Raw genomic sequence first — 13,462 nt, 5'->3', positions numbered from 1 at the left:
ACAACTCTTCTGGGCCACAACCTTTAGGGGATTATATCCTTGTTTAATAAAGTTCTTCTTTAGGCAACCTAGGTGTTTATCTCTTTATGTGCTTGGGTGGAAACTCATACCTGAGGTATGTGGGATGGTCTGTCATTTTGTGGTACATAGACGTTTGTAGGTTGTCCCCCCTGATGTAAATGGTGATGTCAAGAAAGTTAATCTCAGGAGGACAACCTACAAATGTCTATGTACCACAAACCGACAGACTGTCCCACGTACTATCTATCACACATACTATCTATCCCCTCAGGTATGACAGTTTCCACCCCAAGCATATAAAGATTTCCAGTATACAAATGAAGTAGTCAAGGAATTGTCCAACATTTTCTGTATAATGTACAAGACGTGAAAACTCACCCTTCATAGCCAAGAAGGTGGTCTGAATTGTGTCAACAGATATGTGCTACACATAATGTATGTTGGTGACACACACACACACACACACACACACACACACACACACACACACACACACACACACACACACACACACACACACACACACACACACACACGCACTAAACTATTTTTTTTAACAAAATGTACACACCAAATGACACCACCACAATAACACCAAATGTATGAGTTAAAAGAGAATAATGAGAATATAAAAACAGGTAAAAAAAAAATCTAAACAAATAAAAAAGAAGACCAACAGGTGCAAATCACAATGGATGGAAAATTATGCAAATTTTATGTAAATCTATGCAACTTGAAATGGGACCAATCCACTTAGCTTCATTTGATCGGTCTGTTTTAAAGCTTTATACTTTTGCATTGAAAAGTACATAATTCTGCATCAGCTGAAAATTATTTTCATCTAATTGAGCAGTCTTCGCTACTGGAATATCCTGTTTAGTGCTTTTACTAGAAATGTTTAGGCAGGTCTGGTGAAGCTGTAGGTGTGTAGTCAAAAAGTAGGTGTGACCAACTGTAGATGGTGTCACATGCAACATATTTAGTGTGCCAATTTTCTAGTGTTCCCATTTGTATAATGTCCTCCCAATTGTGTTCCATATTTTTTGCAACCCCTTTAGTGTATCACCAGCTTTGTAGTACTTAAAAGCCATTGATAAAATCTGAGGCCATATGTGATTCCTGACAGATTGGAAACTGCATTATAAAAGGTAGATGGAGGAAAGTCATTCAGGTGTAGCTCCAACCAGCAAAAGCAAGTAGGAAGTTTGCTGGTTTTCAACTAACAAAAAGGCTGCATCTACAGTCTATTTTTAGTGCTACAACTATAACTACTGGTCACCCTTACTACTCCTCATAATGTGCTCTTCTCAGAACCAAATTTAGACTGCTACGATTTGTCTTTAAATGACTGAATAACTCCCACTCAAACATACTAATGAATTCCTAACTGTGCTATCAACCTTTCATTTGAGCAATCAATATAGTCGTTGCTCAAAACCAGTTCTTGAGCGAGCATGTTTTCAAGACATCTTTATACTTGCTGCCACGTCTATAACATATACAGGACATACATCACAGCCCACCTCTTCAAAACTTCCCACCCAACTCTATGGCATAACACCGCATCGCTAAGTAACCAAAATCCCTTTTCTTCAATGAATTGTATCCTATGTTTCCCCCACTTAGATTATGGCTGTCCAACTCCAATCCTCGAGGGATGAGATCCTCACGCATTTTTGGCACAGCTCAAATTAATTGATGGAAGTGAATGAGGAAAGGCGTGGTTCATCAAGTAGAACACATCTCCCTTTCTCAGCCTATCCTAAACACTGACTTGGCTATGGCCCTTGGGGATTGGAGTTTGACAGCCCTAACTTAGATTGAAAACTTGCTTGGGCATTTGTCTCCTCTCTTCCTATAAAATATTTGTACTGGTTTTGTATGCAAGATTATAACTTACATCCCTATGGTATTTTTAAATAATAATAATAATAACACTGACCTATTTTATTATCTCGTATGTTGTGAAGGTCTCACATTGTCAGAAATATTCTGTACTGAAAATAAATATTTCACCTATAAGCTATCTGTATTTGCCTAGCTCAGCATGTGACAGTGCCGAAACCGAAGGAATGTATGTAGATAAAATGAAATTATACATGATAATAAAAAATGAATATACACCTTATTTTTTAATATACACCTTACTTTTAACTAACGGTCATGATTTTTACATTTCTGCAGAATTATTGATGGAAAGGATCTCCTGCCCCTGGTCCAGGGGAAAACTGCCACATCTGACCATGAATTCCTCTTCCATTATTGCAATGCATACTTACATGCTATAAGGTGGAATCAGAGAAACAGTAAGTTATCTTTATTCCTAAATCTTTACCATAAGTAAACTAGTAATGGGGATTATTTAGCAGTACATTGTTACCTTGTACACACAGGATATCCACTACTGCAGCTTACTGCACGCCAAAGTCTGGTGCATTATGACTAAGCGCCAACCACTGCAATGCTGAGATCACAGTCAACCAAACCTTTCATGGAGCTGATTATGTGTAGCTCGGTGTCAGTAGAGAACTCCCCCCTTCCCCCCAAAAATGAAGATGCTGAACTGGGGCTTTAATTGTTTGTTTGTGTGTTTGTGTGTTTTTTTTTTATTTGGAGCAATAGCAAAGCCTCAAAATTTCTAAACATGTTCTAATAGCACCAAAGATGTTTTTTTAATATATATATTTAATACATGCAGAAAATAATAACTAACCATGCCCTGCTTTAAGCATGTGTCCTGAGACTTCATCTAGGTATTGTAATGATTGTGTAATTATTTCCGTGGTCAGCGCACAGGATGCGCGCTGACACTGCGGAAATCCTCCACAAGCGTATAATCGGAGAGAACCCAGCAATGGTGCTAAGCACCCATAAAGGTGAATTCCTGCCGGCAGATGGAGCTGTGGAGTGCAGAGGAACAGATCCTCTGCACAGCCATAGATGCCAGATAATGATTGTACGTAATGGGGCAATACAGAGCAGTATAGTTTCTCTCGAGGGAGAGAGCACAGAGACAGAATGTATGTATGTCTACCAATCTAGTCGCCACCTGGTGACGGTCGACATACAACAGCGAAGACCAAAGTGTGAACGCAATCGCAAGAGTGGCGATTGCCAACAGTGACACAAGACAGAGTAAAGGTTAAACGCAGGAGCAGAGAGAAAGTCACAGCATATCATACAATGAATACAAAATAACAAATGCAATACCCAAACGCGGTCACCGCGCATTAGGTGCAACAGCGACAAGCGCGTTTACGGCGCGGTCTCCGCAAAATAAGCGCAACAGAGACAAGCACACCACACTGACTAACGAATGAACACAAATGAACAAATAACAGAATTGCTTGCTAAACGGCTGCCTTACCACAGGCAACCGCAAGCGTTTGCTCCAGACAGACAGACGAACGAACAACAGGAATAGGTCAGATAAGATCCACTGCTCTTCCGCCAGAGTGAGTGCGATCCGGGTTCAGGGACAGGACAGGAAGGATCCACTGCTCTTTCCGCCAGAGCGAGTGTGAACCAAGTACAGAAACAGAGCTAGCAGGATCCACTGCTCTTTTCCACCAGAGCAAGTGTGATCCAAGTACAAGAATAGGCCTAGCAGGATCCACTGCTCTTTCTGCCAGAGCGAGTGCGATCCACACGGCAAGACAGACAGAAGGAGTAACCAGTAGCAACCGCCACTACGGTAAAACTCCAAGACATAGACTAGAGAGATCCACTGCCACTAACGCTAGGGCAAGTGCGATCCAGGTTATGGAGCAAACGATTCACCATCGCCAAGCGCTGACGACAGTGCAATCGCAAGGACAAGACAAGACAGAACAGGCAATACAGATAATACAAACTGACTGCACTAGAGGGATGCCTAGTGAAGTCCCCAGGAATACTCTAAGATAATCTAGCAAACAATAGCAAGGCTGACACTCTAAGAGTGTTTTAGTAGTAACAAACTATCATGACCAGCAAAGGACTCTGGGAGAGCAAGGTATTTATACTGCAAGCCTTCAAAGGAGGCAGGTAGGCGATTTGCATGACAAGTGTATGCAAATTCCTCCGCAGAGCAACTCAGGAACTTGCAAAGCGAAGACAGGTCTCTTATCCAGAGACCTGCAGCCCACAGACTTAAGGAATGGTCAAACAGCTGTCTGTCTGTGCAGACAGCTGAGCGGATCATTACAGGTATCATAGATGGACATTGTTATACATATGCAGCAATTATTTAACATAGAACACTCTGAGGCATCAATAAGGTCCCTCTCTGATGTCTGGTTCCTCCTCTTCAGGGCTCGGCCTAACTGTAGCAATTTTAGGTACTGTAAGTATTATTTCACTTGCAAGGACAATCACAGCTTTCCTGAGTCTTGTACTGTAGCTGGCCTCCCCCATGTTTGTGCCAAGTCATCATTAGCCTGGAAACCAGTACACATGGCATAGGAGGCTAGCTGACTAGAGCACCATGATCATCAATGATACAATGAGTGGTTAGATGCTACTTACCCGGAATTCTTCTTATCTTTGATCACTGCTGCTTCCCTGACATTTTGCACCTGTCCTCTACCCATAATGCTTCTGAGTTAGGGACCCATAACAAGATCCCTTTGTTATACTGGTTGCATCCTTGCTGCAGGTGTGTAGCTCAAACTAATGAAGCTAAAAAAAATCAGCCAAGCAATTTTTATTTTATTTGTTTAATTCTGGGTGAAGGGCCCATAAAAATGTCATACTTTCTATATCGGTCAGGTTTTTTTTTTAAACATTCTGTCAAAATGTTGCCTGTTTTGAGAATTTTATTTTTTACTCTTACATTGTGTAGTGACATTTTATTTGTAGAGAAAATGTTTATAAATTCATTCTTAAGGGTGTTTTAACTAATATTGTCTCTATTAAGTTTAGTGATAACTCTATTGTGCTAGTTTACGTGGTGTTGTGGAAGAGATACTTTACAAGATACCTGAACCTTTAAGTAAGAAGTGATGATTACAAAACTGTCACATGTCAGCACTTTCTCATGAGCTTGCCATGATTTTTGTCTGTCTGTTTTTACGTAGCAACACTGCCTGCAAATGAAATGAAAACATTCTAAAGACTTTTGCGCAAGACAGTTGACATACAATTCAAAAAAAAGTTTAATTTCAATCTTATGTGTGTTCAGGGTTAAACTCCGACAACCAAGACAGTTAGGGCTTGATTCAGAAAAGGGTGCTAAGTGTTAGCACGCCAGTGAAAAGCCACTTTGCATGTGCTAACATGCTTTGCACATGCTAAGTAGTTAGCACATGCAAACTACTTAGCACCGTAGTTAGCACATGTAAACTACTTAGCACCGTAGTTAGCACATGTAAACTACTTAGCACCCTAGTCTTTTAAAAAAAATCAGTGTTTATTCAACAAAGAAAAGGAACATATGACATATGAATATGCAGTGTAGCAGTGCGCCTCCTAACTTTTCCAACAGTAGCTTCAGCATCAGTTATCACTGTGGAAGATGAGAGGTATTGTTAACAATAATATAATGATCGTCACATAATATATAGAGCTCAGACTGAATTTAAATTTACAAATATTCTATCTTTCACAAGATCATAATTAGCAAGACCAGGGGTATCTAACCATTGAGCTCCAACACTGGAGCCCCTCAGGGATGTGTTTTGTCACCCTTCCTGTTCTCGTTCTACACCAACAACTGTACCTCTAAGGATAACTCTGTTAAGGTCATCAAATTTGCCGACGATACCACCATTGTTGGCCTCGTAAGCAAGGGAAATGAACAGGCCTTACCGAGACGAGGTGGATAGAATCTGCCACTGGTGCAGAGCGAACAAGCTGGTGCTCAATACCACCAAAACTGTGGAGATGGTCATTGACTTCAGAAGGCAGAGGACGACCCCGCGCCCAATTCTCATTGACGGGGCTGAAGTTGAAATTGTTTCCAGCGTTCGACTCCTGGGCACAACCATATCTGATGACCTGAGCTGGAAGAAGAGCACCATCACAACCCAAAAGAAGGCCCAGCAGGGACTCTTCTTCCTGCGCCAACTAAAGAAGTTTGGTATGGCCCAAGAACTCCTTAAATCCTTCTACTCTGTCACCATAGAGTCTGTCCTCTGCACCTCGTTACTCGTATGGTACGCTGGCGCCACCGCAAGCGACAGATACAAAATTCAGAGGGTCATCAGATCAGCAGAGAAAATAATTGGGACACCCCTCCCCCTCTGGAGCTCATCCACAACTCTAGGATGTGCTCTAGAGCAGCAAAGATTGCTAATGACCCATCACATCGCTTCTTCCAACGGCTCCCATCGGGTCGGAGGTTCCGGGCCATCCCCACCATGACATCAAGGCACAGAGACACTTTCTTACCTGCAGCGGTGAGGCTATTGAACTCCCTATAAATCCCATGGCGCCCCCCTCACACTTGTACTTAGCCGTCACCACCCATGGCCCGAGAGTGTTTACGGTGCTGGGATCATTCTGAGTATGTTGTGCTGCTTCTTGCTGTGATACCGCCTCGGTTTTGCTTGCATTGTATATTCTGCTGTAACTTAATGTTGTGCACTGTTCTTACGTTATGTCTATACTGTAACTTATTTTTGCGAGCTGCCCTGTGATGCTAAAACCAATTCCGGGCATGGCCCAGTCATGCTTGGCGAAATAAACGATTCTGATTCTGATTCTGAGCTTAGCACCCTACTTAGCACGGTGCTAAGTGGTAGTTTGCATGTCCTAACTACGGTGCTAAGTTTGCATGTGCTAACTACGGTGCTAAGTAGTTTGTATGTGCTAACTACTTAGCACCCTAGTTAGCACGCCCAAAGCCTTTAGGCGTGCTAACTGGGATACCACCGTTTATTGAATCGAGCCCTTAGTGTCTTAACCATACATATGGAAGCCAGAATCAGAGATATTTATCAAACATTTGTCATGATAGTACAAGTACTTTGATATACCAACAATGTTCAGAATAAAGGTTTAATACCAGAGTTGATAGATTTTGGCTTCAAAAGTCACTAGTGCGTAATGTGCAGGTTGTTTTAAAAAAGGGCTAAAAGAACATATGGTAGTTAGCACAATCAGACATCAGATTTGGGTTCTATAGCAGTGGCTACCATTACAGCAGGTTATAGAATAATGGAGCATAAGCAGAAAAGCTGTAATGCTGGGGGGTCATACTTTCTGACTAGGGGCCCCTGATGAGTCATATGACGAAACCGGTAGGGCGTGGCCTCGTGGCGAGAGTGGAGACACATGAACGGCGGTGGTGAGGACGTCCTGGATTTTTAAATTTACATGTGCATGTTCTTATTTATAAATGTGAGTGCACTACTACTTTTAAATTTTTTTAATAAACAGAGTTACACTATGTCACCTCTCATTTGAGTTTAATTAAGGGAGAAGGCTGCTGATAAGACTGAGGAGGTTTCATGAAACTCTTTAGCTGAACTGTCATGGTCAGCCAGCATATCTGGTGAGCTTTGAGTTCTTCTGTTTACGGATACACAGAGTGGTGGTGGTCCTTGCTTCTCTGGCACAGGGTTGAGGCTGCTACTTCTGGTGGAGGGCTTTTAATGCAAAGCTCCAACAGTATTACGCTATCTATGTTTTTTTCTGAGCCATATTTAGGAGGAAGAGGTTGGATACCAGGGGACATATCTGCAGTATAACGCCATCTACTGTATAACGTGATCTTTGCTGACTATAATTAATCAGCCTACCAATCTGGTGAGAGAGATACCTATTAATGTGTTAACTGCATGCTGATTTGTGAAGCGGAAAAGAGGACTTTGGAAAGTTCATGTGCTGTCAGAGGGCAGTGGTACATGGACATTGGTGCCAATTAGGACTTGTGCTTATTATTTTTGCATTGTCAGAGGGCAGTGGTACATGGACATTGGTGCCAATTAGGACTTGTGCTTATTATTTTTGCATTTTGGACTAACAGGTGTAGAGCACCGCACTTATTGTTATCTATGAATAATGGAAGAGACTACACAGGCTGCCCAGAGCAAATGCAGCTCTGGGCTTCTGATAAGACTCAATGACAGCGCAGTGCAAAGTTGCGCTGCTCTTGCGATAGCAAACATTCAGACAGATACAAGACAGACTGGAGTGAGGTAGCCAATAGCAACCACAGCATTGGCTACCTGCAAGGACAGGACTAGGAGGACAGAGGCTGACAGAATGAATGCTTGCTAATCTAGTCACTGGCTCAGTGACAGCAAGCATTCACAAAGACAAGAGTGAGGTAAACAATAGCAACCATAGCAATAGCTACCTCGCAAGGACAGGACAGGAGGACAGAGGCTGACAGAATGAATGCTTGCTAATCTAGTCACTGGCTCAGTGACAGCAAGCATTCACAAAGACAAGAGTGAGGTAACCAATAGCAACCACAGCAATGGCTGCCTCGCAAGGACAGGACAGGAGGACAGAGGCTGACAGGATGAATGCTTGCTAATCTAGTCACTGGCTCAGTGACAGCAAGCATTCACAAAGACAAGAGTGAGGTAACCAATAGCAACCACAGCAATGGCTGCCTCGCAAGGACAGCACAGAATCGTCAGGCAATAGCAGAATCAAAGGCAGGCAACGTAATACATAGACAAATATACAATAGACATGATTTCCTAGCGTATTACAATTTACAGCTATCAATGAAACTACAAATGACTGACTAACATATGTATATATCGGAAATGAACCGATATATAACATAAGCAAGGAACACTGGCTAGGATCAGGAGCAATACAGCGAACAAGGCCAGGCAATACAGAATCTCTATACTAGAAGGAGTACATATATGTGTCCCCGTGGGAAATATATAACGGAGCTCCACAGGATAACTGAACTAAGACAAGGAATATCTTTTACAATATCAAGGGACCGAGTAACCGCTTAGACAGAGCTGAAACTATGACGGGTCGTGGTCTAGCTGGAGAGGCAGGCCTTATGCTGGCATCAGCCAATGGATGCAAGCATGCAAATCTCCGCACAGCTGAATGGTAATCACTCAATCCTGTGCTGGCCTGAACACCATTTGCTAGCTGAAAGACCATCATAACAAATGCATGCAGTACTATGCAAAAACATGCATGCAGGAAATGCAGGCCTATCTGGCTGCAGCTCAGCTACAGCAAACCATTAGAGGAATAATGACAGTATTCTGAGCTGTCCAGAACTGCAGAGCAATTGCAAATGACAAAGTGACTCACTGCGAATGCACAACCGAATGCAGACTGATAAACCAGAACTGTCCATTTGCGGCTCCACCTGCAATGGACAGAAAATATCACAGGAGGAATCCTAACAAAAGCATGGTAAAGTTGCCATTGCACATGGCAATTTTACCACTGTTCATAGTGACAAGGTAGTGCACGTAGTGTGACTAGCATTGCTCTGGTAATGGGTATGCATAGCACATGCTACTCTAACAACACTTGTGTTTCCAAGATAATGCAGAATGTGCTAATTGCATACTGCATGCCACGTTGTCACTGTGACTGTAAAATTGCTGTGTGCTGCTTGAGAACAGCAGCTTTACTGTATTTTTTATGTGAATTATTTCTTCTTGGATGATACTTCAGTATGTTATTCATGTGGAATATTATTGTATCATAAATTAACACTACTACAGTATAATGTTTGAGATCTATACCATCAAATTAGTTGTTGTACCAGTTCTTGTGTCTGAAAATATTGACTTTTGTCAGGCTTCTGATAAATGTACATTTTAGAGTATCTGGCTATTTTATCACATTGTCTGAAGTCTGAACCATGGGTTGTCTGGATGCTGAGCAGGCCATGAGCAAGGAGAGAACACTCATTTTCTCATAGCTGTCATATGAATTCAGGATGGACAATTTTTGCTATCAGCTTTGTGGCCTGAAATGCCTTAATTTGTTTCAAAAGCAGTCATTACACCTGCAGGAAATGTTTTCTTCAAGATCTTAGATTTCTTATAGGGTTATTTAGCACTAGCAAATCTACCCCTTTTCTTCTGTCATCTGTCAGAAAACTGCAGCAAGGGGGAAAAACATCCATCATAAGTACATGAGAACTTAACTGCAAAGCCTGGAGGTCACAGAGAACTGAAGGCAGCTAATAGAATTCTAGAAAAAGGAAACTTATGACGGTGTAGTAAACATTATTATTTTAAAGTACTAAAAATACTAGATACTATGATCTGCAGCTACTAAAACTCACCTATCATGATCTATAATATATCATATAATAAGCTTTGACCAACCAGAATAACGGACTATAGGGGAAAATTTGTCATTTTGAACTACTACAATTTACACATTGTTTTACTCTAAATTATCATCACATACTTTTTTTTTGTGACTATAGCATTTAATAGCATTTTTTTGTGTTATAGCATTTTAACTGACATTAGTTCTAACGTTGAACAAAATTATATGTCCAATTTTGCACTTGAACTGATTTATAAAAAAGATGTTTTCCCTAAATCCACAACCGACAGACAGATTGATTAGCTTGCTCAGGGGGCTAAAAGAAAAAATGAAGGTGGGGTTTAGTTTCACATTTGAATGCTATGTTAATGCACTGTGCTTTAATTTCCTATTTAACCACTTAAGCTCTCAGTCGTTTTCACTTTATGCATCCGAGCAATGTTCACCTCTCATTTATTAGCCTATAACTTTATCACTACTTATCACAATGAACTGTATATATATCTTGTTTTTTCCGCCACCAATTAGGCTTTCTTTGGGGGGTACATTTTGCTAAGAGCTACCTTACTGTAAATGCATTTTAACAGTAAGAATAAGAAAAAAAAATGAAAAAATCCATTATTTGTCAGTTTTCGGCCATTATAGTTTTAAAATAATACATGCCTCCATAAATAAAACCCACGTATTGTATTTGCCCATTTGTCACAGTTATTTCACCGTTTAAATTATGTCCCTATCACAATGTATTGCGACAATATTTTATTTGGAAATAAAAGAGCATTTTTTCCGTTTTGCATCCATCACTATTTACAAGCTTATAAAAAAAAAAATTAGAGAGAAATATTTCATCTTTACATAGATATTTAAAAAAGTTCAGACCCTTAGGTAAATATTTATGTGTTTGTTTTTTTTATAGTAATGTTTTGTTTTTTTTATTAAACATTTTATGTGGGCATTTTTGGGAGGGTGGGATATAAATAGTGTTTTATTTGGGGAAATATTTGTGTATTGTAATGTTTTTTACTTTTACTTGTAGTTTTACTTTTGGCCACAAGATGGCAATCTTGATTTTGTTTACATGACGTCACTCTAAGCGTACAATGTACGCTTAGAGGGACATAGCTTCAGAAAAAGCGTAGCTTCCGAGAGAAGCTGTCGCTTTTTCAGCGGGGGAGAGGAATCAGTGATAGGGCACCATAGCTCGATACATTGATTCCTGGGCTACCGAATCCGCGTCCGGGAGTGCGCGTGCTTGTGCGCGATCGGCCGTGGGAGCGCGCGGGAGCACGCCTGTCCTTCTTGACGTTTTTATACATCAAGGAGGACAAAGTGGTTAAAATTGTCCCCAAGGTGTTCACTGCACATGGTTTTCTGCATGTGTCCACTGCTGCTTACAAGAACAGCAGATGCTCTTGCTGTATATGTATGTTGCAGTGGAAAAGAATTATTCTGCAGTAGTTTGTCCACAGTTCCTTCTGGGGGTGCAGCAAGCATTTATCTACCTGTGGGGGGCTGCTCTGTAGACCCCCCCCATATGGAGTTTGAAGTTCCTGTGATGATGTAGTGTGTCCCGCCCACTACAGTGCAAACTAGGGGCATGTCGGGAGATGCAGTTCATTGATGTGGTTAGAACTCTTGCCGGAAGATGTGAGAATATCAATGGGAACTACATTTCCCGCCATGCATTGCAGCTTCTGGGTATGCACTATATCATCTCAGGAAATTAAACCAAGGCAATTAACTTATCTATATGATTTTGAGACGTGCGTGAGAGGAAATTGGAAACCCATACAAACAAGGAGGAAACTTATAAACTCCATGCACATAGCATCCTGGCCCAGATTTGACCCACTGCAAGAGTTTTATCCACTATGCCACAGTGCCAGTCAGTACCACTTTTAATGATGCTGGCACAAGGAAATCCATGCAATGGCTTGACAGACTAAACAGTTAGCAGTGGCTATGTATTGCTTTGATAAATGTGAAACTCTGCTACAAGGGATTTTCCAGTTATCACAATGTTGGCATTCAGGTGGTACTACACCCAAATAAATTACATCTAAAGCACTCAGTGCCCAGTTTATAATTTGCCAAAAAGTAGAGCACCCACATCATCATGCCCAAATACATTGTGCTTAATTACCTGCTTTGAAAAATAATGATCAGTCTGCATATACAGTTACAAAGAGATTTCTTAGAACATTTAACAAGTTGGCATGCCTAGGTAAAATTCAGCTTCAACTAGTTTTATATGTAAAAACATTTCAAGTATTGATATGGATTTTTTTTAGGAATGGTGTCAGTATTATAAATATCACAAGCCACAGAATATATAAAAGGTGATATAGTTATAGTTGTGTGTTCCAGCCAGCTGAAGGCAGCTTCAGGGTTACAGTAAGGCTTTGGGAGGCCCAGGTCCCATATCAATTATACACCATTTTGCTGGTGTTAATAAGCTGATGCTCCACATTGAAAACTAAGCTGGACACCTGCCAGGATTGAGGAGTTGTTACGACTTCATAAAAAATAACCAAAATAGAGGCTGACTTTAACCTGCCAGCTTGTCATCTAATATTCTTTATTCTAATGATAGTATTTTAGCACACTGACAACAGGAGAACTTATATTTAGGCACTTACAGTAAGATAAGCTGGCAGTGATAAATTCAGGTCAATGCATTTATCATAAGCTGTACCTGCCAGTGGTGATATAAAATATTGATGTCTGGCTATAAGCCTTTGCATCTTTTCAGTAATTTGGGGACCTTAATGTTTAGTCATTTATTTCTATTAATAACGAGAAGAGAATGGAGCTGTTTTGATTCAGTATCTGAAAAGATCATTTGCAGAAAAGATCTTATCCACATACAGTATACACCCATGTCTAATATATATATATATATATATATATATATATATATATATATATATATACATATATATATATATATATTCATATTCCTGTTCAGAAGAAGAACTTATTTAATGCAAGCAAACACTGAAATAAAATACATGCGGTAAATATAAAGCACAATGGATGTTCCCATGCCTTCTATCCTCAGTGCTGCTGTGTTATGGTGGAACTGAATGAAAAAGTTTTTCAGTCCACACGCGGTAATACTGACCTTCATCTTTTAGCTCTCAGATTTATGGCAATATTGAGCTAGAAAAGTAAAGTGTTCAGATAGTAAAGGCACTTAATAATATGTGAGAGTTCATTGACTGTATCAAAGTGACCCTTT

General features: G+C 40.5%; 1 protein-coding gene across 2 annotated transcripts in view; it reads left to right on the top strand.

Annotated features, from left to right (window-relative positions):
• STS (steroid sulfatase) overlaps positions 1–13,462 on the top strand; it is a 309,113-nt gene that overhangs the window by 198,404 nt on the left and 97,247 nt on the right. For both annotated transcript variants that reach the window (XM_068269911.1, XM_068269912.1), the window contains one exon: positions 2,206–2,327. In XM_068269911.1, the coding sequence (XP_068126012.1) occupies positions 2,206–2,327 (122 nt within the window). The remainder of the gene's footprint in view (positions 1–2,205; positions 2,328–13,462) is intronic.

The sequence above is a fragment of the Hyperolius riggenbachi genome, chromosome 2, assembly GCF_040937935.1.
Source record: "Hyperolius riggenbachi isolate aHypRig1 chromosome 2, aHypRig1.pri, whole genome shotgun sequence".
In the NCBI taxonomy this organism is placed as follows: domain Eukaryota; kingdom Metazoa; phylum Chordata; class Amphibia; order Anura; family Hyperoliidae; genus Hyperolius; species Hyperolius riggenbachi.
This window is presented reverse-complemented; position numbering and strand designations above follow the sequence as displayed.